The 27,677-nt window shown below is 34.8% G+C and overlaps 7 protein-coding genes across 7 annotated transcripts; 3 read left to right on the top strand and 4 right to left on the bottom strand.

The window, feature by feature from the left end:
• Positions 1-169: 169 nt before the first annotated feature.
• On the bottom strand, positions 170-11,605 carry LOC124433306. The gene is made up of 19 exons (XM_046983067.1): positions 10,435-11,605; positions 9,967-10,069; positions 9,774-9,889; positions 9,560-9,692; positions 8,956-9,481; positions 8,809-8,882; positions 8,566-8,737; positions 8,344-8,458; positions 8,098-8,270; positions 7,903-7,979; positions 6,334-6,654; positions 5,151-6,263; positions 4,691-4,962; positions 4,533-4,637; positions 2,577-4,458; positions 2,257-2,504; positions 1,579-1,864; positions 961-1,382; positions 170-894 (listed from the first exon to the last, which is right to left on the bottom strand). The coding sequence occupies exons 1-19, from the start codon at positions 10,821-10,823 to the stop codon at positions 546-548; spliced, it is 6,876 nt and encodes a 2,291-aa protein (XP_046839023.1). The 5' UTR covers positions 10,824-11,605; the 3' UTR covers positions 170-545.
• A 23-nt stretch (positions 11,606-11,628) lies between these two features.
• On the bottom strand, positions 11,629-15,600 carry LOC124458644 (60S ribosomal protein L17-like). The gene is made up of 5 exons (XM_047008543.1): positions 15,573-15,600; positions 15,054-15,269; positions 14,846-14,950; positions 14,686-14,782; positions 11,629-11,812 (listed from the first exon to the last, which is right to left on the bottom strand). The coding sequence occupies exons 2-5, from the start codon at positions 15,267-15,269 to the stop codon at positions 11,670-11,672; spliced, it is 561 nt and encodes a 186-aa protein (XP_046864499.1). The 5' UTR covers positions 15,573-15,600; the 3' UTR covers positions 11,629-11,669.
• A 33-nt stretch (positions 15,601-15,633) lies between these two features.
• LOC124458596 (46 kDa FK506-binding nuclear protein-like) lies at positions 15,634-17,526 on the top strand. Its single transcript, XM_047008540.1, has 3 exons — positions 15,634-15,763; positions 15,870-16,121; positions 16,303-17,526. The coding sequence occupies exons 1-3, from the start codon at positions 15,754-15,756 to the stop codon at positions 16,860-16,862; spliced, it is 822 nt and encodes a 273-aa protein (XP_046864496.1). The 5' UTR covers positions 15,634-15,753; the 3' UTR covers positions 16,863-17,526.
• A 386-nt stretch (positions 17,527-17,912) lies between these two features.
• On the top strand, positions 17,913-20,267 carry LOC124450910 (E3 ubiquitin-protein ligase RNF126-like). Its single transcript, XM_047001565.1, has 11 exons — positions 17,913-18,187; positions 18,488-18,543; positions 18,615-18,654; positions 18,728-18,770; positions 18,867-18,963; positions 19,051-19,088; positions 19,188-19,209; positions 19,283-19,358; positions 19,437-19,530; positions 19,622-19,737; positions 19,806-20,267. The coding sequence occupies exons 1-11, from the start codon at positions 18,104-18,106 to the stop codon at positions 19,878-19,880; spliced, it is 741 nt and encodes a 246-aa protein (XP_046857521.1). The 5' UTR covers positions 17,913-18,103; the 3' UTR covers positions 19,881-20,267.
• LOC124450898 (chromatin assembly factor 1 subunit A-like) lies at positions 20,135-23,856 on the bottom strand. The gene is made up of 12 exons (XM_047001557.1): positions 23,544-23,856; positions 23,325-23,387; positions 22,725-23,224; positions 22,561-22,641; positions 22,258-22,484; positions 22,035-22,074; positions 21,886-21,960; positions 21,678-21,812; positions 21,345-21,611; positions 21,189-21,266; positions 20,737-21,124; positions 20,135-20,654 (listed from the first exon to the last, which is right to left on the bottom strand). The coding sequence occupies exons 1-12, from the start codon at positions 23,584-23,586 to the stop codon at positions 20,371-20,373; spliced, it is 2,181 nt and encodes a 726-aa protein (XP_046857513.1). The 5' UTR covers positions 23,587-23,856; the 3' UTR covers positions 20,135-20,370.
• Positions 23,846-24,913, top strand: LOC124450931 (DNA-directed RNA polymerase II subunit RPB11-a-like). The gene is made up of 4 exons (XM_047001585.1): positions 23,846-24,014; positions 24,116-24,205; positions 24,291-24,465; positions 24,534-24,913. Exons 1-4 carry the CDS (start codon positions 23,962-23,964, stop codon positions 24,567-24,569), a joined length of 354 nt encoding a protein of 117 aa, XP_046857541.1. The 5' UTR covers positions 23,846-23,961; the 3' UTR covers positions 24,570-24,913.
• LOC124450920 (tropomyosin-like) lies at positions 24,802-27,541 on the bottom strand. Its single transcript, XM_047001574.1, has 8 exons — positions 27,302-27,541; positions 26,961-27,094; positions 25,960-26,005; positions 25,802-25,873; positions 25,646-25,716; positions 25,439-25,577; positions 25,280-25,349; positions 24,802-25,083 (listed from the first exon to the last, which is right to left on the bottom strand). Exons 1-8 carry the CDS (start codon positions 27,413-27,415, stop codon positions 25,001-25,003), a joined length of 729 nt encoding a protein of 242 aa, XP_046857530.1. The 5' UTR covers positions 27,416-27,541; the 3' UTR covers positions 24,802-25,000.
• Positions 27,542-27,677: the final 136 nt, after the last annotated feature.

Here is a 27,677-nt window from a genome sequence, read left to right as displayed (position 1 = left end):
CTCAAAGGGTGTGCCAGGTGTTGGACCGGTTCAATAAAGCCTGGATAACGTTATCCATAGGACAGCGATTTTTTGATTGTAAAAATCTCTTAGGAGGCAAAAAGTGTACAACTTAAATAGAACAATCGATGAAACAAAACATTGATTCAAAATAAAAATTTCGTTATGATGAAGTAAACAAAACAAATTTTTAATAGGCTCGAATGTAATCATTCAATAAATAGCGTTACCTGAAACTCGTAAAACCGGACCTTAGGGACTTTCTGGCGACAAGCAACTTGCAACTACACATCATAATATTATAATATATATTGTGAATACTAATTATTTTTTATGGTTTTATATACCTTAGTTTACAATTGATAAAATACTCAATTTAATTGGGACATTTACAAAATTTATAAATCATCATTTTGGTTGAAAACATATATATTTCTGTTACGAAACCATGGTGCACATGTAAGAAACTCGCACTGCTAGTCACGCATGTGCACAGCACTGAAAATAGTGCCTAAAAACCTTGCAGTAATGAGGTTGTAAGACAACTATCTCCTGCGAACGCGAATACGAACTTCCCCTTTCGGCAAAGAATTGAGCAACTCAACTGCATCCGCGTTCGTCAATCGAGACATATCGTGACCATTAATCATCACAATCTCATCCCCGCTTTGCAGGTTTTGCAAGCCATCTTTGAGTGAACGCGAAAATACAGAATCGACAAAAAGCGATGAATCACCATATATAGAGTCTTGACCTCCTCGGACGCTAAAACCAACACCAGAGCACCCGTTGTGTACATCAATATCCAGTAACAAAGGTTCGTTGTCGTTCGGAGAGAAAAGATCTTTCATGCCTTTTCTTGGTGAAGTAGGCTTTGAATAACATTGCAAATCACTGAAAACAATAAAAGAATGTCTTTATACTACATAATTGAAAGCGAATAAAGAAAAGCATTCTCACCTGTCATCACTCAAATCAATCTCTCCGACGTCGATAGCAACATGCTTCTTAACTAAACCACCATGAAAACTACCGCTTATACTACCCCAAAGTCCTTTTCGTTGTTTTTCTTCTTTCACAGGCCAGGCCTTATCCTTTCTTTCAACATCTTCACTTACAGAGGGAGCCTCTACTTTTGGAGGAAGAAGAAAGTTAGGACGATGTGGTTTCTGTGAAACGGGGGGTGGACTACGAGAGCTCTTGCTACTTTTCCTAGGACGTGATAAAGTCAAGGTTACAGTATTTGGCGTTTGTTTTAAGAAGGCTAGAACTTGCGGACTGGTCATTCCTTTCAGAGATTGCCCGTTAACAGCAAGTAACTTATCACCAAGCTTCACGCGACCATCACGTGCAACTACGCTGATTGTAGCAACTTGACTAATCTACAAATGAAGACAGAAAGGACAGTTCAAATAAAAGTTGTAAACAATTAAAATAGGCAATTGCTAATACTTGATAGCAACAACATCATAGAAAACTGCCTCACCACGACATCCTCATTATCCATGTTTTCCCACCGGAAACTATAATCCCTAGACCCTTATATGGATCTTTGGTTAACGTCACGTTAAACTTTACATTTTCATTATCATTTCTATTCTCGGTCACACAAAGAGGTTCTTCCTCTCCACCAATAAAAGATACTGGAATATCAGATTCCGAACGTTCTCCTGTAGAACGCCTGTGCTGGCCACCAGTAGAGCGAATACCGCGCCGTGAGGACGGTAGTGTTTTCAGAAAAACACTAGATTGCTCTCGAGGTATCTTGCTGTTAACAATTGCTGCTTGAATGACGGTATCATTTCCTTTTGTCGGGGATGTTCTCTTAAGCTTGTTCTCATCAATGCGTAAGCTTTCTTCAGTTCTAAATCCAAACAGACTACGTTCATCGAATTACACGGTGGGATAAAAGATGTGACAATCAGATGGGATAAGGTGTTATGAAGGGGATAATCAGTTACTGTAATCTTAATTTGTTTCTTCATATGTTTGTATGTATTTTTCGCATCTTTCATGCAATCTCCATCTCACCTGATTGTCACATCTTTTATCCACCCATGTAATTCAATATGCTGCAAATACTCTTAATTAACTAATATATATATAAGATCTTATTTAATTCAAGCGAAATTATTACGGAATAAATTTAACAACACCCCTCCCCTCTCCATTATGATATAAGCATACATTGTTTAAGATTTTATCAAAAAATATATACATTACTTCAATAAAGTAGTCAATGCATCAATACAAAACCTGTCATTGCGTCTTGCTACAACCAGCTGAACGAGCGGAGGAGTTGTTTTCATAATCTTTAACGCCTCGTCGTGTGTCGCTCCAAGTAAGTTAACACCGTTCATTTGAACGATCTGATCTCCAACACGCAATCGACGAGAAAAGTCCGCAGGGCTACCTGGTTGTATCTCCTTAATGTAGAGCATTCCAAGAGGTGTGTCGATGCCTCCCGTAATGGTCAAGCCGAGTGATCGCTGTTGTTTCAATAACTACAACATATGAAAATTAATACGTTTAGCTGCAGGACCTAACTTGTTTAGTTGTCTTTTATAACAACGTACCTTGACTGTAAACACACCTTCGTCGTGACTGCCTTGAGCTAACATGGTCATTGGTCGTGATCTTTCAATATTGCTGAGAATGTTTGAAGGCGATGATCTACTTAACGTGTCATCCGGTAAAGACGATCTACGAGCATATATTCTGTTTTCTGGCTCAGGATAAAATACGTCGTCATTTCTCTGTGAACATTCATAATTGTCAGCTGCGTTTTCCCCAGGATTTTTGTTTATGGGAGCACCATCTGTACTATGCTTTTCAACTTTAATCTTATTTGAATTTATTTTAGGGGCAACAGGGGGTTTTGGGAGCAATGTTGGTTTGAAGGAGACGGTTGGTTTTGGAGGTATGAACGGTTTTGCCGATTTGGCACCAACCACCGAGTTGCGTGTGTGTCGTACATCTGAAGCAATAAATGGTGACATTACAGGATCACTAAGTGTTCGATTAGGATTCATAGACGACGATTTATCTCTTGTTAAAGAAACAGAGTTCCCGTTGGAGATGGACCTCGAACTTTCTGATACAGAAGGAGAAATAACACAAACATCTCGTGGGGCTGGTAAAGGATCGCTGAAGGTTCTTGACACACCTTCTTCACACAGACCTTCTTTTATGTCACGGGACACTGATGTAATCAAAACTGATGATTGGTGGCTACCTGAATTTCGCTGCTCTCTGCCATTATCTGTATGAGATGGATTTTTGGAAGAAAACTCGCATTGTAAGTTGTCATTCTTCTTTTGGTTGGTAATATACAGAGTATCATCGTGAAGTCGCATTTTTTCTTTAAAATCACTGAAATGCAAGACATTTTCCTCTGATATACTCCTTTCAACACACTCTTCATTTTGGTAGTATACATCGAAATTCTTTGACATTCGACGGGGTTTAGGAGGCGGCTTTATTTCATCATGCGTTTTATGATTATTGACTGGTTCGATGGAATAATGTGAGATTTCACGTGTTCCGAGATCATTTTCCTCTACAGGAGGAGGAGGAGGTGGTGGTGGAAGCTCGTAGAGTGATTTTCTTTTCCTTCGAACTTTTGCTCGAGATGAACTTCCATCTGGTCGAAAGGAATCATTTGAGCCCGTCTGACTACCAGACATTGGGTCAGTGGTGTCAACTGTGGGGACAGTAATGGCAACATTTTCTGTGCTTTCAAGAGACAAAGCTTCTACATTATTGACTTCTTTAGAAATGTCTGTATAGCTTATTTTTCTTTCATTGGAATCCTGGCTGGTTTCACCAGAATCTAACTGATCCAATGATTTTGATTTTTTCCACTTATCGTTTGGGCTCAGAGGAGAAGATAGTTTCACAGAACGTTTGTTTGATTTTCCTGGTTCTCTTCCGAAAACTCGACCCAATCTTGCTTTCACTGACGCTTTTTTCTTCATTTGCTTTTTAGACTCTTTTTCTATCAAATCGTTTTTCGTTTCAAGGACTTCGGAAAATGGCCTCCGTCTGGACAATTGTTTATCGTCGTCATACAAACGTTGCATTTCATTACCTGATTTATTACATGGCATTTCACCGAGTGTTTCACATTCCGGCCCAGTTTCATGGTATCCGGACACAGATGGACTATCGTACTTTTCACCTACGTCTTCGCTACCAATCCCTTTCCAACATATTTCCTTTACCGAATCTTCACAAGGTATTTTTCGACTAGCTCGAAGTTCTATGTTAGACTGAATATCATCAAACAAACCCGGACCCAGTAACTCGTTAGTAAGTCCCATCTTTTTCACCGCATCAGGAGACATAACAACTAACCTCACAACATCTTTTTTCACCATCTTAATGAGACTACGAGCTTCATCAACAGTGAGGCCTGATAAAGAAATATCGTTGATGGCAATCAAGGAATCATTCACCCTATAAACAAAAAAAAAGTTCATTTTGTTTTACATTAAATATCATTCAAGATAATTTGAAAGAACTCTTCTCACCTAACTCGCCCATCTTTCTTCAGGGCACCACCAGCCAGCAAATCTGCGATGATAATACGACCGTCCAAGGATGGACATACTTTTAATCCCAGTCCTTTGGATTTCCTGAGTTGAAGCTCGATCATAAACGGAACACTCTCACATCGCTGTCCAATTACCATATCCGATAGATATGAAGATTTATTGTTGGAGCCTTTGTCGTTTTGGGAAGTGATTCACGTGTCATTTCTTTCTTTTGTTCTTCTAAATTAGACGTTTCTGTGTTGAAAGCTTTTACTTCGTTTTCATCAGTATTTGCCAACGTCACATCCACGGATTTAGCATCCGATGAAGATGAACTGTAACCTGTTTCGGATTCCAAGATTTGATCAAGAAGACAAATAGCTGAATTTGAAGGGGATATCCTACCCATGCCTTTTGTCGTTTTTTCCTGTTGAGATGACAATATATTAAAAAAATTTTTGAGAAAGCTAACACAAACAAATTAATTGTTATTGGGGGTGCGTTCGATGTAAGAGTCATTTAGTAGTAACTCATTGTAAGTGCAAAGGAACTTCTTTGATTGTACACAAATCTTTGATCTATTGCTACAAAAAGAAAAAAAATTCATACACTCACAGAATCTTTGACAGTTGAACAGGAACTTGCTGATTTTATGAACTGCTTGGGAAGTGATTGGACAAAAGATGGAGGTGGTGGTATCACAATCTGTGGGGTCGACGTTCTAGGCATCATATTCTGTGTGTTTGCCATTGAAGGATTTTCGTTAGAAATTGACATGGAGTTTGAAAATGATCTAATTGGAAGGTCTTCAACTTGTGGCATAGGTGGTTCTATCAACTGAGAAATTTCTCCTGATTGTATTCCTGGAACAGAATAGTTCGGACTAAGAGATTCAAAATTGAGAGAATGGTGTGAACTAGGAATTGAAGACCCTGGTGGTTGAACCAGGAAAGTATTAACTCTTTCCGATGAACCAAAAACTTCAGTTTCACCAAGCATGGATGGGTGACCGGCTAGAGGAGGTGGCAACACTTTGTTTTGTTCAATAATCGACGAAACTGATTGAGCATCTTCCACCATTGGAGGCGGTTTTAAAATATACTTGCTGTAAGATGCCTGTCTTCGAAATTCTCCCAGCTCCTCTCCATCATCATAAACAAATGGTGGAGGCATTAGGTGATGGCGAGTGGCTTCATCATTGTATACAACGGTTGAGGTTTTGTTTTGCACGAGTATCTGAGAAGTGGTGTTTCCGTTTTCTGCAATATGTGATGAGAATTCGTTATTTTGTGACTGATCTATTTGGGAGGGAAAGAAGGAGGAATTTGCTTTCAATGAAGATTTCACTGGACTGTCGGGTGATAGGAACACAGAATCATGTTGCTGTTTCTCGTAATATAATGACTTCATATCTTGTTGCTTGTAAATGTGCTCTTCTTCAAACACAGGTGGGGATGACGATGTAGGCAATGGGGGAGAAACATCCGTTGATAAAGACGACGTTACAGACATTTTCAAAGATTGACTGCTCTTTTTTGAATCTGTAGAACTGTAATCTTTCTTACGCAAGAGAGTTAGCACCACATGTGTGGCAGGCTTTTTCAGTTCTTGCAAGACAGCCGAATGAGACATTCCTTTCAAATCTTCTCCATTTATTGCTATCAGACAATCGCCAACTAAGATAGTTGCATTTTTATCACAAACACCACCCAATACCAAACGTCTTACCTGAAAATACATTATATATATTAGTAAAAGCAATGGCTGTATTTTTCCAATTCTAAAACTTGCATCTCACTTTGAAGTACGACTTTAAATGATCAGTGCACGGTATGAGTGATACACCCAAAGAATCATTGAAGGCTTTATCGATGTGTACGACATGCAGATCAAACCCATCTTTAGATACTTGAGCAGTTTCATTTGTAAAATAGTTGCCGTTTGATATCACCGGGTTTGTTTCATTGTTATCAATACTCTCTTCACCATCTCCTTTACCGCGTGAATAAGAAAATACACCGTCTGGTGGAAATTTACTCCGACAAGGATCCACCAAACCATAGTTCACATCCATCGACACTGCTTCTTCAATTAAATTCGTAGAATAGAACGAGCCAGGCTACGAGATAAATAATATATGACGATTGAAAGCATTGTATGATGTTCTTCCAATGTAACTGCATGTACCTATCGGCAAGCGTGATTTACACTATACTAGTAACGTAAGGTTTTTCCTAAAAGACCACTTCTTCAACACATTAACCAATTTCTCCAAAAACGTTTCAGAAGTGTATAAGTTAACGTAACAATGCGACAGTATGTCTCACAATACTACCTCTCAATAGTTATGATTGCAAATTCCTTCCTTGGTGATAATTTTCTGATATTTTCTTGCCTTCAACAATATCGTGTGTTCAACATAAACAGGGCTTTTTTGTGATGTTTTACATTAAACATCTCCAGCAAAGTGAAGAAGTACGTGTATTGAGTATACGCTTCCATTTAGACTTTCGATATTTTTTAACCGAAATGTTAAAAATATCGATAGTCTAAATGGAAACGTATACTCGATACACGTTACAAAACAATGTTTTGCCTTAGACAATCAATATTACATATATTAGTTATTTCCATCAAAAAAAAGATGCCTGTTCTTAATGGCACTAACTAAGAAATATATAGAACACTCAAACGACTTAATTGCTTTTAACCTTTGTTATGTACAATGTCAGTAATGGACTAGCAAACTTTGATTAGCTAGTCCATTCCCTATGGCAAAATTCAAAGTTCCATTGGCTCTGACTTGATGTTATTCTCTTCATTTATACTAAGTCTACATATTGGACAAGAATCATACTAAAAAATGGCATACTTATTAGGTTCCATCATTTAAAGTCTAAATGGAAGCGTATACTCAATACACGCACTTCTTCACTTTGCTGGAGATGTTTAATGTAAAACAACACAAAAAAGTCCTGTTTATGTTGAACACACGATATTGTTGATGGCAAGAAAATATCAGCAAAATATATTTCTTAGTGTAGTGTCATTAAGAATTTAGTGTCATTAAGAACAGGTATCTTTATTTTGATGGAAATAACTAATATATGTAATATTGAATGTCTAAGGCAAAACATTGTTTTGGAACGTGTATTGAGTATACGCTTCCATATTTTTTAACATTTCGGTTTTCAAAAAATCGAATATCGAAAACAGATGGTTTTCAATTTTGATATAAGTGAATACTGCTATAAATCTGCAATTGATAAATCCAAATTATTACGAGAGTTGCAGAAATACTGGCTAATATAAGATCTCTATATTGACTGCTAAACATATGGAGCTACGTAGAGACTGATTTCCTTACTAGCGATAAATTCTTTCTTTTCCGTGAAGAAGTCGGAGAATCTGATGCTTCTGACCAACCATCGATACTCGATGCATCTTAAAATACACCAGAAATTGTGATATTTTAAAACATGCAGTAGAATGATTTTTTTATGAAAGGTATGAAGAGCTTAAAAAAAATTGTAGAAACTGAAACCAAGAATATATTTTATACCAATAGGATCACTGCTTTCATCTTCCAACAGAAGTAAAGATGGTTTGGCCCTGCGTCGTCTTATCACGATTGTAACTTTGCCATGATGAATATTTTCAAGAAATTCCACAGCGTCTCCGAATGGTTTCCGTGAAATGTCCTCCGAGTTGACGCTCAAAATTTCGTCTCCAACCCTGCAAATATTTTAAAATGAAAAAGAAACGAGCATTTGCACGAAAAAAACGAGGCAAGTTTGTTCTTACGTACTTTAGTTTATCTACAACTGGTGAACTGTCACTGATGTATTGAATATAAACTACATAATCATTTCTTTCCACGCAGCCAACACAGGAAATTGAAAATCCAAGGCTGGCATGTTTTTCTAACAAAATATGTTTATTAGTTGATGAAGAACAAGAAAGGGAGTGGATGATATTGCACAGGCAAGCAATAAGTCCTGAGCAGGATTTACAAAATCATGCCTCTAACCTTTACTGAATTCAACTTTCTTCATTTCCATTATTGGCGGCGAATACAACGTGTTCATGTTTTGTAAAGACGCAGTACGTCGTAAACTAGAGGATTTTGAAGATTTCGTAGGCTCACACGAGTTAGAGAATGGTCGTCGGACAACAAGATTCACGATACCCTGACCTAGACGCTTTAATAAACGATAAGAACAAAATTAAAACAAACTGCATAAAGAGAACACTTTCCATATCAAGTGTTTACCTTGAATTTTTTTACCGCTTCCTCGTGAGAGAAATCATTTAAGTTCACACTGTTTACAGACACAATTTCATCGCCTTGAATACAAGAATATTGATGACACACACAACTCAAAGAGATGAGCAAAGAGAAGCAAAAGAAATAATCAACCTTCTTTCAAACGACCATCACTCTCAGCTGCACCTCCGGGCAATATACTTTTCACATAAATTCCCATTTTGCCCCTTGGGGAATCTCGGCCACCAACAATAGTAAATCCCAATCCCTTACTCGGTCCTTTCACAAGGATAACAGTAAATGTTCTTTGAACTTGATGTTGAGGTTGGCCCAAAGTATTCTCTACATCATCACTTGTAAGCATAATGTTATCATCACTCACACTTCGTTTCGCGTAACGTTTCCTTGATGCATCAATCGATCCTTGCCTGAAAATCTTATTGTTATTTCCAACATTGAAGGGCATTGTAGGAGAAGCAATTGATTGTCTACCAAAATTTTTCTCTAAAGATGAAGTGGAAGACTGCGTATCAGCAACTTCATACATTCGATTTCTTGGCGCAAATGACTTGTCTTTGGTAGTTCTGCGGCGAATAAATTTCTTCAAACCAACATCTTCATTGTTTGGTGTCAATGGTTGTGAACACGACATTTCTTTAAATGTATCAAAATCTTCACCCTAGGACAATAAGTATGTATTAATCAGCAAATTCAATTCATAGTTTGATAAAATTAATGATAGTTTTTGATTTCAGACCTGGGAATTCACAATAAGTTGAACTAATTTTGATGAAGAACGAAGAAGATTAATTGCTTCGTGTTTTCCTAATCCAGACAGACTCCTGCCATTGACTGCAATAAGTTCATCACCTACACATATGCGACCATCTCTGCATATATGATGAGCACAAGTTGAAAATGATTGTCATCAGATAAAATTACAAATATTTCTCAAAAAGAAAAAGTGAAACCTGTAAACTACACCATGTTCAGATATCCCAGTAACAATTACTTTGTTTTTCCTAGCAACAATTTGTATTCCCAGACCTGTCCTGTCTTTCAATAAATGAATTTTCTTCAAAGAATTCTAGAATCAAAGAAATTAGCTATAATTCTTGGGCAAATGAAGAAAGTCATAACTAATAACTTTATTACTCAACTTACAATGCCACTATGTTCGGTTGCAAGAAGTGATTGATGTTCATTCTCTGTTTCTGATACAGTTAATTTAACAGCACCATAAAATATTGATTTTTCTAGGATATCCCTACAACATAAGCAAATATTTAGAATAGGTAGAATTTAAAATGAGTTACAATTAAACAAGAAATTCAAACTAGTCACAAATAGTAACAAATTAGCCACAAAGACCAAATATTTGCATAATGTGCGACATAAACAATGTAAATATTTCGCCATGCTTGAATAACGAATCTCAAGCGCATAAAATAAACATTTGCTATTGCTTGACAGGTCAAACAAGACATCATGCCATTTATTATACTTTGGCGTCTACGTACATTGCTCAACATGTTTTTTGCCGAATTTTATGTCAAACAAAGAATGATGAAATTAAAAAACGATACTTAAAGAAATTAAACGTAACTTGTAATATACGGTATTTATTTGTACCTCACTTCATTCACACAAAGCCCTATTACACTCCTGTCATTTATATTTAAAATGCAATCGCCAATTTTCAAGCGTCCATCAGCAAAAGAAAGTGAGTTTTCATCGATATTCGTTATTCGGACGAGGTTATTTAACTTGTCATCCAACACTCGTGTGGTTTTGAAGTCATGTAAATGTAGACCCAAATTATGATCTGATAGGCCAGAAAACTCTATCTCTTTCAACATGACACCATTGTTCAGCACCCTGCTTCCGCCATTTAGTAAGCTGATACCAAAATCAATTTCTCCATCATTATTATCAAAATTTTTTGATGAATTGGTCTTCGACAAAATTACATCTCCATGAAATACGACATTCTCACCATTAAGATTAGTTTCGTTCTTCATTTTGTTTTGTGTTAACTTCCACAGCCATATTTAAGTCATGGTCGTTCGAGTTTTAACATGCAGCCGTCGATATAAATATGTGTTGTACAAATATTTCACCTCCCTGATGTTGTCTGACATGTCTGCTGCTGTTAATGATCTCATGAAAAAGTATTAAATATCACACGGAGAGGACAATCTCCATCAATACAACTCCAGGCATATCTAAGCCAGAATACGCTCTACTAAGAATTCAGCATATTTACCAATGACTTTTCAACTGTGTTCAAGCAATCTAATTTTAAGAAATTACAATTTCGCTTTCCTCACCACAAGGACGCCATAGTTGCCAAGTGCCGTCGCCAGTAACAACCAGTGAACTCCACATATGTATATATCAAATGTCATATTATGTTAATATGTTATTCAAATGTCGAGTTCACTGGTAACAACGCGCGAGATGTGTGCGTTTAAAAATTAATTAACCCAAGTGTAGTCTCACTGCACTGTGCATCTTGGTGCTGTTTATTTAATAAGATTTCTGGCTGTGGCTAGCCATCTCTATCTTCCTATTAACCGAAAAAAGCTATTGACTGGCTGCCACAATGTTAATCACATGTGTAATAAGATATGAGCTACACAAAAAATTTCTACACAGTGGGACTACTGTTTGTTTCTATACTGTGCCAAAGCCCTCGCCTCTCCACCAACCCTTTAACCAATACATTAATGATAACAAAAAAATATTTCGTTGAAACAATTGAATGGAATGGACTGTGCAAAAATGAAGGATCAATGAATTATCAAGTCACAGAAACCAGATATATTATCTTCAAAATTGTCATTTATTTGTACAAGAGGTCTGATTTACATATCACGAGACTTCATTTTCTCCCTCTTTTCTTTTTTCTTGGAAACTTTCTTGACCTCCATCTCATCTTCTGCCTTAGGTACAATCTGTCCTTTTTCAGCCAGGATCATTTCCACATGACATGGAGAACTCATGTAGGCTATAGATTTTACAAAAAACAATGATTAACACTAATATCAAATGGAAACTGAAAAAAACCTTCCAAAATATAAACCAGATGCAAATCCTGAGATAAGCAAAAAAATTGCAGTTTCCAATTTTAAAATCAAACCACCATTAATCATTGGTTATATAATTCAAAACAATTAAATCTTATTAATTCTTATGAAATTAGACCATTGTTATTTATTTTGCCTAATAATGGACCTGCCAATGAATTGATCTCAAGAAAATTTCACTTCTTGAATACAGTTGGGCACATAATCAGCAATGCAATTCTTTATCTTAAACATCTTGGAATTAAATTAGCGGTTCCTTCTTAGTAGGCTAGTGTCATAAATTTAAATGTAATGATTTTTATACAAAACCCAACCCCCCCCCCAAAAAAAACAAAAAAGTACACTCCCTATAAATTTGTTCAGAAAACTATGCAATCCACCTTTCTGACAGTAAACATACAATACATGTTTGTAAATGTAGATCGTCCAGTCCAGGTTGGTATAGTCCTGAGAAGGACTGTTTTTGTTGTTGTTGACTGACATTTCAACAACCTTGGCGGTAGTCATCTTCAGAGTCAAATGAGGAGTAAATGTGTAAATGAGCAAACATACATGTCAAAAATATGAGATCAAATTACAAAATTTGATCAATCAAATGGTTGGACATAGTATTGTATTGATAGAATAGTGGCAATAAAATAAAAAGAAGATGCGCTTGGGGCATTTGCATATCTTATTTTAAAAATCCAGAACAACTAATTATAAAGGCAGAAGGTGTAAGAGTAAATAAAAATCATTTTCCCTAAAATCAAAAGAAAGCTTTAATATGATATGCTAGATGCAGATACAAAGTTATAAAGAAAAATAAAAACATTTCTATTGTTGTCACAAATAATAAGAGTAATGTAACAAAGTGTTGATGAGTTTGATGTATGCATTTGCCAAAACAAGTTTAAGAAGACAAAGAGCATGACAAAAATATATGATTGAAAACTTGCTAAGCAAGTTTAGGTATAGACTTCAAGCATATAAAAGAACCAATTTCAGAGCTTGCTCTGTCACAACTAATTGAGAATTAATCCCTCCAATGTCATGGTCATGGCAACAACCGTGAGTAATTTTAGAGTAATTGGCTGGCTACACACATTTTCAGATAAATCATCTGCGCATGTGCAGCTGACTTGACCAGATGCCCAAGTTCATGGTCATGGCAATGACCAACTGCATCTAATGGCAACGATTTAGAAGTAAATAGCATGCTTAGTAACAAATTTTCAGATATATCATCTGCGCATGCAGTTGACCTGACTAGCTGCTCAAGTTAATAGTCATGGCAACGACCAACTCCATTCACTAGGACCAATTTTGAAGTAAATAGCATGCTTACTGGTAATTTAACTGAAAAATCATCTGCGCATGCGCTCAAGGATGCGCAGTAAACTCGACTAATTGTTCATAGTCATGGCAATGACTAACTATTTGTACTTGCACTCCATTTGTGGCAATTAGATAACTTAGTCGCAAATTATCAAAGAAATAATCTGAGCATGCGCAGTAGTGACTTTAATAATACCACAACTTTCATAAGCCTTTGAATTTTTATATATATATATATAAAGCTAAAAATTCATATATTAGATGTCAACTAGCAGTGGAAGTTGGGTGCGATAAAGTATGCAGTGGCTTAGGGGCCCACACTTCGGGGGCAACCGCACTCTCCCTGCGTACCCCAAGCAAAGTCTATTGCAGGTGATCTCAGGGTCTGATGGGCAGAAACTTGCTATTGCATCTACCAAGTAGGAATAGCATGGAGCGGCCGAAATCTCCTACCGAAATGTTAACATGCGGCGTTCTAATGCCTTACATATAAGAAGGTATCGGAAAGCATGCACCGAAAATGGGGTTTTTTTGCTTTTGAATTTTATCTTTTGGTTTATAAAATAAACTAAGGAATGTTTCAATTAACTTCTTCTGACACTGTGCCTTTTATGACACTTATAATTAAAACCAACTCTTAACATGTTTATACGTTTTTTAGTTGTTGTCTTTTACAATGTAACTTTCTCATAACTCTCTCGTGATGAAAGAGAGCCTCCTTATACAATATAACTCTCTTTTCATGAACGAAAGCATCCATGTGCTTCATGGAAAAGGGTTGATCCACTTTTTTATGATAGTTTTTACGAGGAGAAAATTTAATAAGCCAAGCCATATGTATAGTCTAAATTGACCCCTTACGTATGTCATAAAATTTTGATTCGTTTTGTATAGTAGATTTCTTCTTACCTTACAATATTTTCATGATTCAATTTAGAAAATAACTTCACTTCTCGAGTAAATTTGCAATTAAACACATTTTTCGGATTCACAGGATTTCTTTTGATTGCATTGAGACAGCCGTCCAATTTTTAACGTACATGCATGTAGTATACATTTCATTGTAAGAAACCACTGAAGAACATCTAGATCCCATAGAAACATTTCCTAACTATTTTATTGCCACTACTCTACATAAACAATACTATGTCTGACCATTTGATTGTTTGAATTTTGTCATTTGATCTAGTATTTTTGACATTGGTAAAGTGGATTAAGATTGACTATTAAGTTGAGGTCAAAAGTGGTGGAAAACCTTAAAATATATTCAATACAGTAAGCAATTTGCCTACATAGAGAGAGGTGATTAAATCTAATATTTTGAATGGTCAAATGGAAGCTAGTGTTGCTGTCAAAATGCTTATGGCAGAGTTTATTAATAAAACAACTGTAGTTTAATGACCAAAACAATGTTAAAACGGATACAGAGATGAAAACTGTTCCCCTCAACAAAGAATTCATACATATTGCCACTTACGGTTGATTCGACCATGTGCTCTATAGGTTCTACGCCTCATTTTGGCAGCTTGATTAACTTGAATGTGCTCAACAACCAAAGAATCCACATCTAAGCCCTAGATAGGTCAAATTCTTTAAATACAAGCAAAGTATGCTTAAAAACACTTGTATTTTGCTACCTTTAATTCAGCATTGCTTTCAGCATTTTTAAGAAGTTGAAGCAAGATTTCGGCACTCTTTTTTGGCCAACGACCTTGCGATCCTGGAACATTAAAGTTTTTAGCCTAAAAAGAAAAAATCCAGATGGAAGTTGAAAGACGTAAGGCATTAATAACTTAATTTAATAGTATCATTTGGAATCAAACTAAGTCATAAAGTTCTTCATACTTGTGCCTTCCGTCCAACACCACCTTTAAATCTTCTAAATGGCACAATTTGCTTTTTAGCAACAACATCCTTCAGGTAACGGTTTGCCTTACGAATGTGCATGTGTTTAATGGCCTGAGCTGTTTCTCTCGTGTTTTTAAAATGTACGCGAAGGTTAGACCCCCTTGCTTTGCATGACTTGGTGGGGTTTTCTGCTTCAATGGAGTACCGACCCATCTAACAAAAAATTCGTAGTTTTAAAATTTTTATTTCCATAAGAAATCGATTCATAGCATCTTTTCCCTGAGCTATTATTGTGGTTTTGTGAATTATAAATAGTTGGGTAAGTTCTACATTCTGTAAGTGCGTTGAATTAGTACGGTTTATAATCAGTAATAATTCACAAAATTTTCAATAAAAATGTGTTATATTGTATTTGAATATATCCACTATTTGCTAAGTCAAACATATACGAGTGATGGAAAATTTGTTTTCGTAGATTTTAAAGGATTTTATTTGAGGTTCAAATCGACTTCGTACCTTTCGAAAACCAGAAAATGAAAAGGCTAGTTTCCAGGCCTTTGGGCAGGAACTGCGCTGGGTACAGTGATCTATGAAAACATGGAGTATGCATGGCTACAACCGATTAACCGTCAATACAGAGAAAAGAGACCTATAAAATATTGAAAAACTTTGGTTATTATTTATATCATTCACTGATATGTTTTGGGGTAAATCAGACATATTTAGACACATTAATATTTACTTTATTGCGTGGATTTGTTCTCATTGTTGTCAAATAGTGCTGTGTTTAATAAGACATTTTACTCTTTGAAGGTATCTCTTTGGAAGTTGGAAAAAAATATAGTCAAACTGTGGAAAAGTCTTTCCACATTTCTATGGCTGCTGTAAAGCCAATGAACCAAGGGAAAGGCCCTGTTACTGTTATGGTAGAGGTAGATAAAGCATGTTATCCATTGTGTACCTTACAACCTTCCAACATCCCTCAGCAAGCCTTGGATTACAAATTTACTGAAGGCGAAGAGGTGCTGTTTTACACAGAAGGAGACTTAGATGTACATTTAACAGGCAAGGAATCTTTTGAAGTATTCAACATTTTCATTGCACTATTATAAACTTAATATTATAAGATTTATGCCCCCAGTAATAATTTATATAATCATTCATAATCAGATGTCTCTCTTTAAATTATGACCTTCGGCATTATTTTTCATAATATGCAAAGCAAATTGTTATTTAATATATTCAGGTTATCTCATTGATGAGCCAAGTATGTTTGAGTACAACAGTGAAGGTGATGACAGCGATGTCTCTAAAACAAGTGCTGTTTGCTCAGACAACGAAAATAATGTTAAGAAAAAGAAGAAAAGGAAGAAATCCGGATCCTCTGAAGATTCACTTAAAGATCTGATTTCTGAAATTGAAGGCCTTAATGAAGAGATTAAGAATCCTGTTGATTTTTGGTTAGAACAGTCAGGAGAAGGTAAAAAGAGAAAAGTCAATCCTAAAAAGACTTCCGATGAACCTGTTGCAAATAAACTTGGGGTGTTACTTGATACATTGGATGTTGAAGAATCATCTGATGATGCCGACTGGGTTCCTGGATGTAAACTCAAGAAACAAGAAAATACAAAGAAAAGACAAACTACTAACACAAGCATGATTGATGAGAGCAATGACAACACCACCAGCTCAGCTAATCTTAGTTCTTCCAAATCCGAGCGTGGAAAGTTAAAGCAAAAAAAAGCTAAAAAATCCAAAGTGAATGCTAGAAAATCAGTGTCCAGCTCCAATAACGTTAATCTGTAATTTTCATAAAAACTTTGTATATAAAAAGTATTAGTTGCTTTTCAAATTAGTTGTGAGAAATAGAATAATGCAACTTCAGAGGAAAAATTAGCAGAGTCGTTTTGTTCAGCTAATTTTCCTATTATGATGAAACAGATATATTGAAATACCATATTTATACAACAAAGTAATTTTCTGCATGCTTGAGATCGCCAATATTTTTTTAAATTTTGAGATTTGAGGAAATTTGGGAGATTACAGTACGTATTCTTTTCAAGGCATTAAAGACTAAATTGAGGAATTGCTTAAACCATTGTTGAAATCCAGAACTTTATCATCTTTTATTCTTTTAATTGACGTTCTAATGCACAAGACGTTTGTAATACTCCCACAATTTGCCCTTCATTTGATACTTTACGTAAACTGTTCATTGAAGCCATTTTCTTCAAATCTCAGAACAGTATCTTGGCGCTAATACCAAAGCAACTTGCATCTCTATTTGTTTTAGAGTAATTTTCTTTTTATGAAATGTTTCCCTGTAATAATGCTTTGTGTATCTTCATTGGATAGAGTACGTTCTTCGTTGAATTTTTGCATGTTTAAGTTTTCATTCTTACAAAAACCTACATAAACTGTAATGACTAGTTGAAATCTCAGGAAATATATTTTTATCTGATTTCTTTCACTTTTTCGTGACGTTCAAACTTAAAAACAAACAAAATACTTTCACTTTCTACATTGCATGCGTGGGAACTGCTATTTAATAAGTATAAATGAACAGCATGAAACTAATTTTGGACATATCGATGAAAAATGGTTCAGTTCCAAAGTTGTAGAAATATGATGGTCCTAATTGACAACTTATAAGTTATTAGGCAGTTAACATTACTGTTTGGATTTCTCTTAAGTTAACAATCAACAAACATTTAAGAATACTAATGGTGCTTAAAACATGCGATGGTAACATGGAACACCATACACCCTGGACTGCTGACCATAACCACTATAACCCTAATACAATTTAAATGGTAAATTGAGCCCACACACAAAACCAAATCGGCAAATGTTTTTTGTTTGATTATGTTACTTTCAAACAGGTTCTGTTCATGCAATTTACACACAAATCATTTGCTCTTCTGTTGGACTATTCATTGCAAATTGTTTCGCTTTCGATCATCAGCCATTTCTTGATTAATCCTGCTGATTCCGATTCAGTTGATGTGTTGTCTCTATGACGTCAGTGGTTAGGAATTGGCAAAAAAATGGCTACTGCGGTCGAGAATTCCACACCAAATCAAAGGTATTACTGCCACCAATGTGACCGAAATATATCTCCCACTATTCCGGTAAGGAAACTTAAAGTATCTCGTCTTTTGTACAAGAGAACGTTAATTGTAAAAGTTACCAACCTCGTACCGAAATTTTGATTTCGATTTACCTTCAATGAACAGGAAAACACTGTTTTTTTGTTGAAGCAATGATCGTGTGTGAAATATGCGATATATTCCACAGTTTTCTACAATAAATTGAATTTTGATGACATTGCTTATTCAGTTTTATTTCAAAGTAGCAAAATTTGTTGTACTTGTACAACTTTTAAACCATTCCAAGAAAAACAACGCCAAACATATTTGTACTTTATCTAGGAATATAATTGTCCTGTGTGTAACTCAGGATTTATCGAAGAAGTCCCTGGAGAAAAGTATGTGTAAAATATGAAAGTAAACGCTTTGTGGTTGAACTGAAAAGCTTACTTGTTTAATGATGTTATAGTGACATTGATGATGATTTGGACAATAGAAACGATGCTGAGGTAGCTAAAAGCTTATGTAATTTTAAAAATATTTCTATGTAATCCAAAATGCTATGTTTTGTTTGGTTTATAGGTGTTTCATCACAATAACAGACGTTTTGAATATATAAGAAATGGTAAATATAATTATTAAGTATGCATTTTTCAAACAAATGTACTATGAAAACACTGTTTTTCACTTTATAATGACTTCTTGAATGCTGTATTTTCAGATACTCGAATTGGCAGACCAAGAAATAGAAGAGGTGTGAGGTCTATCAGACCAGGAAACTCACAGGAAAATGGGCATATGCCTCCTCTTTTTAATCAGTGAGTGGATTTGTCAAAAAAAGCTGTACAAGTATAGTTTTCTGTAACAGAAAAAATTACTTTCATTTAAAACTGTGATGTTTCCAGGTTATTCAGCCAATTTTTTAATCAAGGCGATGGATCTTGTAAGTAAAATACAGTTTGCAAGCTATTTATTTTTCTTATCTATATTGTACTTGGTCAATGTTTCATTTTCTTTTATTGTTATTTTCCAACTGATGTAGCTGGTGGAAATCCTGCATTTTTGTAAGTATAGCTTTGTGTGTTATTATAATTTTGAAACAATGAGAAATAAATATGCATGAACTTATTTTTGTAGAAATTTTTTTCAAATACATGGCAATTTTGGAGATTATGCTTGGGGTGGGCAAGGACTGGATTCAATCATCACAAGAGTGAGAGTTCTTCTGTTTTTTTCAAGTGATTTAAATATTTTCTCATAACTTTATATAAATTGACTTTATTCATATTAGTTACTGGATCAAATGGAAGGTTCTGGTCCCCCACCCGCAGACGAAAAACATATTCAATCGTTACCCACCGTAAAGATATCTCAAGAGGATGTTGGTAAGTGTAGAAAATGATGAACCTTACTTTGATGACAAGAATTTATTTTCCTGCAGTGCAATCTGTTAATTTCATCATTGTTTTGTTGAAGATGCCAGTCTAGAATGTCCAGTTTGTAAAGAGATGTTCATTTTGCATGAAGAAGTTAAGAAGTTACCTTGCAAACACTGCTATCACAAAGACTGTATCATCCCTTGGCTTAAAAAGGTAGGAAAATTCATGAAATTGTCTAGTGTATGATGATGGAACCTAATAAGTATGCCATTTTTTTTTAGCATAATTCTTGTCCAATATGTAGACTTAGTATAAATGAAGAGAATAACATCAAGTCAGAGCCAATGGAACTTTGAATTTTGCCATAGGGAATGTCATTGTTAATCAATGGTTGCTAGTCTATTACTGACGTTGTACATAGCAAGGGTTAAGCAGTTAAGTCATTTGAGTGTTTTATATATTTCTTAGTTTAGTGTCATTAAGAACACGCATCTTTATTTTGAAGGAAATAACTAATATATGTAATATTGAATGTTTAAGACAAAACATTGTTTTGGAAATATTACCTATATTAAGATCCCATTTTAAAAAAGCATTCAAACATTTCTTCTTCATAATTTAAAAATTTCTTTGTAAACAACATTCAAATATATATGTACATACATCTACATAAGTTTGTTTGTCCTAGAAGATAACTTATGTCATACTGTTTGTAATTCTCAAGAATACTTGTGCAAAACTAACACCTTCACTCTTCATTGAACACAATCGAAGGCAGTAGCCACTTGCTTTGATAAGTTTCAAGATGGTCACACATTTCAAGTCTTGCTCACTATTAATTATTAACTAACTACTTGTGCTAGAGAGATGATTCATGTTATACAATTCCAGAATATTGGAATGCACAAACCACTGCGCCTTAGAATTGGGTAATCTTAATTCTTTTCTTGCAATGTTGTTGATATTTTTTTCAACTTGCCGCTTAGAAATGGTACAATGCAATTCCCAGTTTTCTTCAGTGACTTCAGTGTTTGTCTTTGATTTCATTGTCCAACTTTTACGAAACAGTTGAATCATTCTTTTCAAACCAGCTTCATTACCATGAAGCATACTGATCAAAAATGGCATAGCTAAATTAAACAAATACATAAGTAATAGGGTTAAATGTTTCCTGGTTCAAGATTAAACTCTTGAAAATACAATAAAATTTACCTTCTTGTGGTACAGGCATAACTGTACTGCAATTAGTTGTTGGGGAACTGATGGACGATAAAGTCATGACAGGTTCAGTGTATTCCTTTTTCATTGGATCTATGCAATCTTGAGACGTCAAATAGCAAGCCTCAAGTTGTTTCAAAATATCAGAAAGACCTTCCTGCCATATACAACCAATTGCTATTGGTTTCTTAGGTACAAATTGGCATTTTAACTCAGCTTCCCATGTTTTCTGTTTGGCTAGATGTCTCTTAAACTTGTCTCTGTTATCAATTCCATCATCATCACCATCTCCCTCATCGTCACTGAGGTATCCATGAGGGACAAAGAACCCATCATGTTCCTCATCATCCTCATTCACACAGCCATCTTCCTCATCTTCACCCTACGAACAAAATAGAGGTTACAATGGACATTTAACAATTTGGCTAGAATATCCTAGTACATACCTCACTGGCTGACAAGCTTTCTCCTGGCTCTTCTTCCTCCCATTCATCATCACTGTCAACTTCATAATTCAAAATATTCTACAAATATAATGTAAGCTTTTGATTAAAGATTTGTCAAAATAAAGATAAAGTAATCAAAAATTGTCATCAACCTACTTCATCTTTTTCAAAAGGCCTCCTTGGCCTAATGGTTGCGCTTTTCTTTCTATAACTGCCAAAATACGCAGGTCGATAGTTGTCATGAAACTGAAAGAGCTTGACCTTAATCTTGTTTGAATTGGTAGCATGAATTTCTTCAATAATTATCACTTCATCAGGATCATTCACAACCATATCTTTCATTCTCTTCCGTTCACAAATCTCGAGTGCACATTCTCTCAAATGGCAAAACTCTTTCTTTATGTCAATCAAACACTTTATTGTCTAAATAAATTATCAATATTTTAATTGTCTAATTTGACAAATGTTGCCAGGGCCTGTGTTATGTACCTGCTGTTCTAAGATATCTCTAACAAGATTTTCTTTTTCAATAACTGACAAACATTTTCTGTAAGGCACATCTGCTAACTTCATGAAGGGTTTTAATTCAAAGGGTTGAAATTTGCCATCTTTGTCTGATTGATCCTTATAGCAAAAAGAAACATGTTAAATTGCATTTCATTATTTAAATACCCCCTCAAACGACAGTTTTAAATACCTTGGTAATACTTTTCACATCTGTTTTAATGAAAAAACTAGCAAAACTTGCTTTTGCCTTTTCCCTTTTTGATATCTAAGGCAAACATTGAAATAAAATTAATAGACAAATATTTTTAGTTAGTTTCTCAACATAATCAAATGTTTTACCTCTTCTTCTTCTCGTCTTTTTTTTTCTAACATCTTCAAACTGCAATGAAAAACCACTTAAGCAGATCATAGAAAAGATATTGACAGTTAAGATAGTGAATATATAATTACTAACAACAAAACAATACAGCTCTAATTGGTTAGCATTTGTCACTCTAATAATTCAAACACAAGTACAATTCACTTAAGATGCCACTTTTTACAAATAAGGAAAATATCATACTTTTTTTCATCTTCTTTTTTCCTGCGATCTTCCTCTTTTTTGTGCCTTTCTTCCTCTTTTTTACGTCTTTCTTCTTCCCTCTTTTCCATTCTTAACTTTTTTTCAATTTCATCATGAATTTTTTTTTCCTGCCTGTCTTTTTGTCGCTGTTTCTTAAGCTCAAGCTGTTTAAGTCTTTCTTGTTCCTTCTTCTGCTTGAATTCCATGCGTTCTTTCTTCTTCAACTCCTTATGTTTAAATTGTATTAAGATTAGGGGAAATGTACTATGCATCAAAAGCATAAACAGTTTGATCAACACATACTCTCTCTTTCTGCTTTTTCAACTTTTCTTCTTCACATTTCAGTCTTTTTTCAGAAACTTTTGCCTTTGGTGTCGCTGTTACCTAAAAATGCAAAGTTAATTGTTAATGATATCAAAAAGGTGTAATGTTGGGACCACAAAGTTCACAGATTATGGAATAAATACCTTGGAAATCGAGCTAGCAATTTGAGATACGCTATCTTCCAAGGTTTCCATGGGTTTCTCACATTTTGAAGGTGATTTTATTTCATTCTTTTGATCAGAATGCAATTGCAGCCCATCGTTTTGAAGTGATAATAAATTACTAGCCAGAATTTGACAAGGCTTCACAGCCTCTTCTGTTTTTAAGTTTACATTCTTAAAAAATGCATGAATAGTTACACCTCCCTTGCATGTAGAAGTTGATTCTGGCAGTGAGCTGTTTGTAATACCGTTGCAGTCCTTGGACTTGTTTGAGATATTTACATCATCAATTGTTGTGTAATATGATTTACCAGTATTGCCATATATCTTGTTCACTACATTTTGATCAGCAAAATGAAAACTTCCTGGTTTTACATCAGCCAAATTTTCACTGTTTCTATTTGTAACAACGTCTGAGAGTTCACAATAATCCTCGTTTTTTTGTTTACAATCCACATCTTCCTGGACAGAGCACTGAAAATCTGCAGTAGAAATGGAGGTTATAAATAAGTTCAAATACTGTACTGAAGATCATCATCTGTTAAAAAATGGTTGAATAATTTCAAAAGGAGAATTCCGAACCTTTCTTATGTTTCTTGCATGGTGGACTAGCACATGGATCTTTTTCGGTGTTAATAAATCCATCTATATCAAAATAAACATGCTCTCACTTCTGATCTAACAAAAACTCCAAAAACAAACGAGCGCAATTCAAAGGGTGAACATAGACATAAAATAAATTCCGAAAATGGATATTGTTTTATCAATATATTCGACAAGATAATAATACTTCGTACTTACCAACTTCGTGAATTCCGTTTGCTGCTATTACTGTGGCGAGCATTTTTAAGCAGCACCCAGTAGATATTGTAAAGATATGACAGAAATGCACACTTTATTTTTTAAAAAATATATAAAACCTATCAACATTTGTCTTAATACAAGGCAATCCGCCATCAGCCGCCATTCACTCAAATTAAGCGCGAAAAGTCGAGCGGAATGATGGGAATGTTTAATTTAAAAATTACTTTTTTGGTGACGTCATGTGGGACAGTGGACTGGGATAAGTACACTATAAAAATACAACATAAAGTTTGCATTGATACAGCATGGAAAGTGACCTTATAGTTATAAACACTGGTTGTAAACAAGCATTTTTGACTATTTTTGGTGACTTGTGTAGTCGTTAATTATTTATTTTTATGGGAAGAAGTTAAAGATGAATGCACCAGCAACTTTCGAAACGTTTTTGTTGCTCGATGGAGAAAAGAAGTAATTGTTAATCATCATAAAGTATCTCTAGCATACGAAATCATACGACATTGAGACCGACCATATTTTAATTGACAATTCGTTTGTGAATCTCTATTTAGAATAACCATTACCAAAGACACTAAAGTACCTAATGCTGCTCATTTTATGGTAAATAAAGAAGATCACACACTTGGGAATTTACTAAGGGCGTAAGTGTTTATGTTTTGAATGTCATGGTGTGGTAATGGTTTGGTTGCGAATAAAGTAAATGTCACATTTCTCTATCTTTACTAGGCAATTATTGAAAGATCCTCAAGTGTTGTTTGCTGGGTATAAAGTACCTCATCCCCTTGAATCCAAGTTCATTCTTCGTGTTCAAACGACATCAGATTCCAGTCCACAGGAAGCATTCACTAATGCTATCACAGATTTGATTAGCGAAGTTTCGTTGTTGGAAGAACGTTTCAAAGTATGATACTGTTTCAGGTTTCTATATCCTTAACAATATAGGCTCAACAATTTTTCTGTTTTTCTAAGGCAGCAATTCGAGAGAAGAAGGAAGGAATTGATTGATAATGTGGACTTTAAATGGAGGACTGCTTAACAATGATAAAGCAATCATGTTATGTGTACTGGAAAGATTTTTATTTTTTGTAAGAATTACTTTAGTTGAAGAAAGTGGATAATTTACTTTGATTTACTTTTAAAGTAAATCAGCAAAACAAAATGAGCTTGTAGATCTTGCACAACTACATATAGCATGATCAGTTACATTCTTACCCATAGGAGATGAGGCATTATCAAATAATTTTAAAAAATTTAATTCTTAAGCAAAATAAACAGTCACTACCATTACCAGGTGAATACATAAGATATTTGTTAAAAGATAATAAAAGAAAACTATTTTAACTTTTCTACATTTGATTACTTTACATTTTCCTAGCTGAGAATTTGCACAAACAAAAACTCCAATTGATTTTCACATTCTTTTCTCAACATAAAGGCTACATCTCATCCAACTCTTGAAGTGTCTGATCAAGTTCTGTCTTGGCTTTCTCATACTCAGACTTTGCATCCTCTAATTGAGCTATAAAATGTTAAGTATTGAGGTTTAATCAACAGGTTAACTAGTTTCAAATAAATCATTGAAAGTTTTTGTTCCTTAATTTTATCAACATAGAAGTTGTTTCATGACATTACTAATATGTGTTAACTAATAATAAACAAGTCGAGGAAATTAGAAAAGTAAATTCAACTTAAGGCAAATACAATAGAAATTCAACCTTCCAAATCATCAGTTTCCTCCTCTAGTTCCTTCACTCTTTTCTCAGCAGCTTCTGCTCTTTCATTTGCCTAAAAGATAACAAGTGAAGTACATGTGATAATTGATAAAAAAGTTTGGGCTCCATATAAACAAATTGGCATTCAAACTTGAACTTTACCATAGAATATTCTTGCTCTAATTGCCTAATCTTTTCCTCATAGCCACCTTCACGTTCCACAGCTTGGTCTTCACTGATTTGTAGACTTCTCAAGTTATTTCCAACAAGATTAACTTCTTCTTCTAAGGCCTTTGCACGACTAAATTGAATGAACAAAGTTAATGATTACATTTAATTCCTTGGGATTTCCATGGTCATAGAACTTACATTTCAGCATCCTGGGCCTGTTCTTCCTTTTCATCCAATTCTTGTTCTAGTTGATTAATATGTTCAGCAATCTGATGAACAAGAAAGGAAACATGAATGAATTATTATTATTATTATTATTGTTATTTTTTTTTGCTTTGCAATACTTAAACCAACTTCTTCATATTTTCTTTGTGATTCTTCAGCTAGTTCTTGATCTCTCCTTAACTGTTCTTGCAGTTGAGCCAACTAAGGACAACAAACACATGAGCAAAGTAAACAACAGCAACAAAACCACAAAATTATGCAAAACATCATATGTAAAAAATTCATACCCTTTCATCATCAGATTGACCTCTAGTCTCCAATACTTTTCTGGCCCTGAACCATAAAAATGTAACATTTACAACATCTCAAAATTTACAACAAAAGCTCTGTGTGTGTTTATGTGTAGTAAACATTTCTCTTGATTATTCAAAACAATAACATTTTAGGGATAGTGTCCATATGGCATGGATGTCAAAGGCCTGTTATATACCCAAGGCACAGTCAAATAAAGATTCCTCAATTAAGAATCACAGCAAGATACTTGTCAAGTCCCTAAGGAGATATTCTAATATATTAACTTCTAAATGCCATATAGCATGAAATAGTTCTCGTAATGATCGTAATTACTGGTCCACATTAACTACAATTCTCTCAGGTAAAAAGAAACATGATACTTTTACTTTAAAAGGAAATCTCAAACAGAAACGTTAGTTGTACAACAACACATACATCGTAATGAAAAACATTCCTAATAAGAGAGAGTATTTGGCTTAATACGCTACAGTTGTTCACACAAGAAAACAAACTACCATGGAGCGTAGCGTTCATGTAATAAATTGAACTAAGTCATGTAAAATCTAACACCGTGCATTTGCCAGACATACTCGAATAGGACATTAGAAATTGTTAATCTAATACAATGATCTTGACGTATTCAAAACTACTTAACAAAACATTTTCGATTGTAGTTGTTCAACTACAACGGACAATAAAAATCAAAGCAAACCGAGAAACTTCATTTATAAAAGACATAAAAATCAATAAGAAAAACTTCATCTATAAGTTTGACGTTATGACGAGTGTAAACTACATTTAATTCTTTGCCCGTCATACAGTGGTATCAATTGACTGATAATAAACAAATCAATACGGTTACAGAACAAAGTACTTGGACTTTAAATAATTCATAGCAACAAAAGTATGTTACCCTTTCAGCCGGTCATTTAGCAATATGTTTGAAACTGTTTCATCGCATGTCAAAGTTGATGATTTGAACTAACACCCTTACCGTTCACTCTCGTCCGCACTGGCTTCTGCCGTTGTCAACTGAGAATTCACTTCTGCTAAAGTTGATTCTGCAGCATCGAGTTCGTCTTCCAACTCTTCTAATTGTTTAGTAAGGCTTTCAACCTCACTTTCGGCCTAAATTGGCAATGTAAATTTAGATAATTTCGAACTACACCAGACAAAATTGCCTTGAAAAATGTGCGAAAATTAAAAATAAATTCCAGCTTTCTATAGCATTACAATAACTTCATACGAAAAAATAAGTGGGCAATGATTATTCTCCGTGGCAATTACGCTCAAAAAGCAAGAAAAGCACGAGAATAGTAAGACAGATAAATTTACCTCATCTGCCCTTTGGTTTGCCTCGTTCAACTCATCCTGTGCTTTGGAAGCCTTTCTCTCTGCTTCGTCCAGCTTTTCTTTTAAATTGTTCATCTTCTTTTTAACGGCTTCCATTGTTAAATCTTGTTATTTTAGTGACAGAAAAAAGTAAGATTGTGATTAGGGCGACAGACGGTTCTGGAGACAAAACTGCTTCTTGCAAAAGCGAAATGAAAATGTTTTATGTCTTGCATTAACATCACTACTTCCGGTTAACTCCCCCAATGAATGATTTCATTCGACCTCTCCGCCAATCACAATTCATTCCTAATATGGTAAAAGAATGCCACTTTAAATCGGCAAGTATTTCAGACATTTTATGAATATTTTCTTATTT

Source organism: Xenia sp. Carnegie-2017, unplaced genomic scaffold (genome assembly GCF_021976095.1).
Source record: "Xenia sp. Carnegie-2017 unplaced genomic scaffold, XeniaSp_v1 HiC_scaffold_13, whole genome shotgun sequence".
NCBI classification, from domain to species: domain Eukaryota; kingdom Metazoa; phylum Cnidaria; class Anthozoa; order Malacalcyonacea; family Xeniidae; genus Xenia; species Xenia sp. Carnegie-2017.
The sequence above is the reverse complement of the archived record's forward strand: the minus strand, read 5'-3'. Positions and strand labels throughout refer to the sequence as shown.

Bases quoted from the DNA above. Each gene is read 5' to 3' on its own strand.
- LOC124450898 (XM_047001557.1), bottom strand. From the start codon at position 23,586: ATGCTCGCCACAGTAATAGCAGCAAACGGAATTCACGAAGTTG. The intron at 23,388-23,543 runs GTAAGTACGAAG...ATTTTGATATAG, and splicing joins AAACGGAATTCACGAAGTTG to ATGGATTTATTAACACCGAA. The intron at 22,485-22,560 runs GTATGTGTTGAT...TTTAAACATAAG, and splicing joins TGAAAAAGCAGAAAGAGAGA to GAGTTGAAGAAGAAAGAACG.
- LOC124433306 (XM_046983067.1), bottom strand. From the start codon at position 10,823: ATGAAGAACGAAACTAATCTTAATGGTGAGAATGTCGTATTTCATGGA. The intron at 8,271-8,343 runs GTACGTAAGAAC...AAATATTTGCAG, and splicing joins CCAGTTGTAGATAAACTAAA to GGTTGGAGACGAAATTTTGA. The intron at 4,459-4,532 runs GTGAGAAGAGTT...TTTTGTTTATAG, and splicing joins AAGAAAGATGGGCGAGTTAG to GGTGAATGATTCCTTGATTG.
- LOC124450920 (XM_047001574.1), bottom strand. From the start codon at position 27,415: ATGGAAGCCGTTAAAAAGAAGATGAACAATTTAAAAGAAAAGCTGGAC. The intron at 27,095-27,301 runs GTAAATTTATCT...TTGCCAATTTAG, and splicing joins CAAACCAAAGGGCAGATGAG to GCCGAAAGTGAGGTTGAAAG. The intron at 26,006-26,960 runs GTAAGGGTGTTA...TTTATGGTTCAG, and splicing joins AGTGCGGACGAGAGTGAACG to GGCCAGAAAAGTATTGGAGA.
- LOC124450931 (XM_047001585.1), top strand. From the start codon at position 23,962: ATGAATGCACCAGCAACTTTCGAAACGTTTTTGTTGCTCGATGGAGAA. The intron at 24,015-24,115 runs GTAATTGTTAAT...ATCTCTATTTAG, and splicing joins TTGCTCGATGGAGAAAAGAA to AATAACCATTACCAAAGACA. The intron at 24,466-24,533 runs GTATGATACTGT...TGTTTTTCTAAG, and splicing joins TGTTGGAAGAACGTTTCAAA to GCAGCAATTCGAGAGAAGAA.
- LOC124458644 (XM_047008543.1), bottom strand. From the start codon at position 15,269: ATGGGTCGGTACTCCATTGAAGCAGAAAACCCCACCAAGTCATGCAAA. The intron at 14,951-15,053 runs GTATGAAGAACT...TTTTCTTTTTAG, and splicing joins GTGTTGGACGGAAGGCACAA to GCTAAAAACTTTAATGTTCC. The intron at 11,813-14,685 runs GTAAGTGGCAAT...TAAAATCTATAG, and splicing joins AGCACATGGTCGAATCAACC to CCTACATGAGTTCTCCATGT.
- LOC124458596 (XM_047008540.1), top strand. The intron at 16,122-16,302 runs GCAAGGAATCTT...TAATATATTCAG, and splicing joins CTTAGATGTACATTTAACAG to GTTATCTCATTGATGAGCCA.
- LOC124450910 (XM_047001565.1), top strand. From the start codon at position 18,104: ATGGCTACTGCGGTCGAGAATTCCACACCAAATCAAAGGTATTACTGC. The intron at 18,655-18,727 runs GTAGCTAAAAGC...TTTGGTTTATAG, and splicing joins ACAATAGAAACGATGCTGAG to GTGTTTCATCACAATAACAG. The intron at 19,738-19,805 runs GTAGGAAAATTC...ATTTTTTTTTAG, and splicing joins TCATCCCTTGGCTTAAAAAG to CATAATTCTTGTCCAATATG.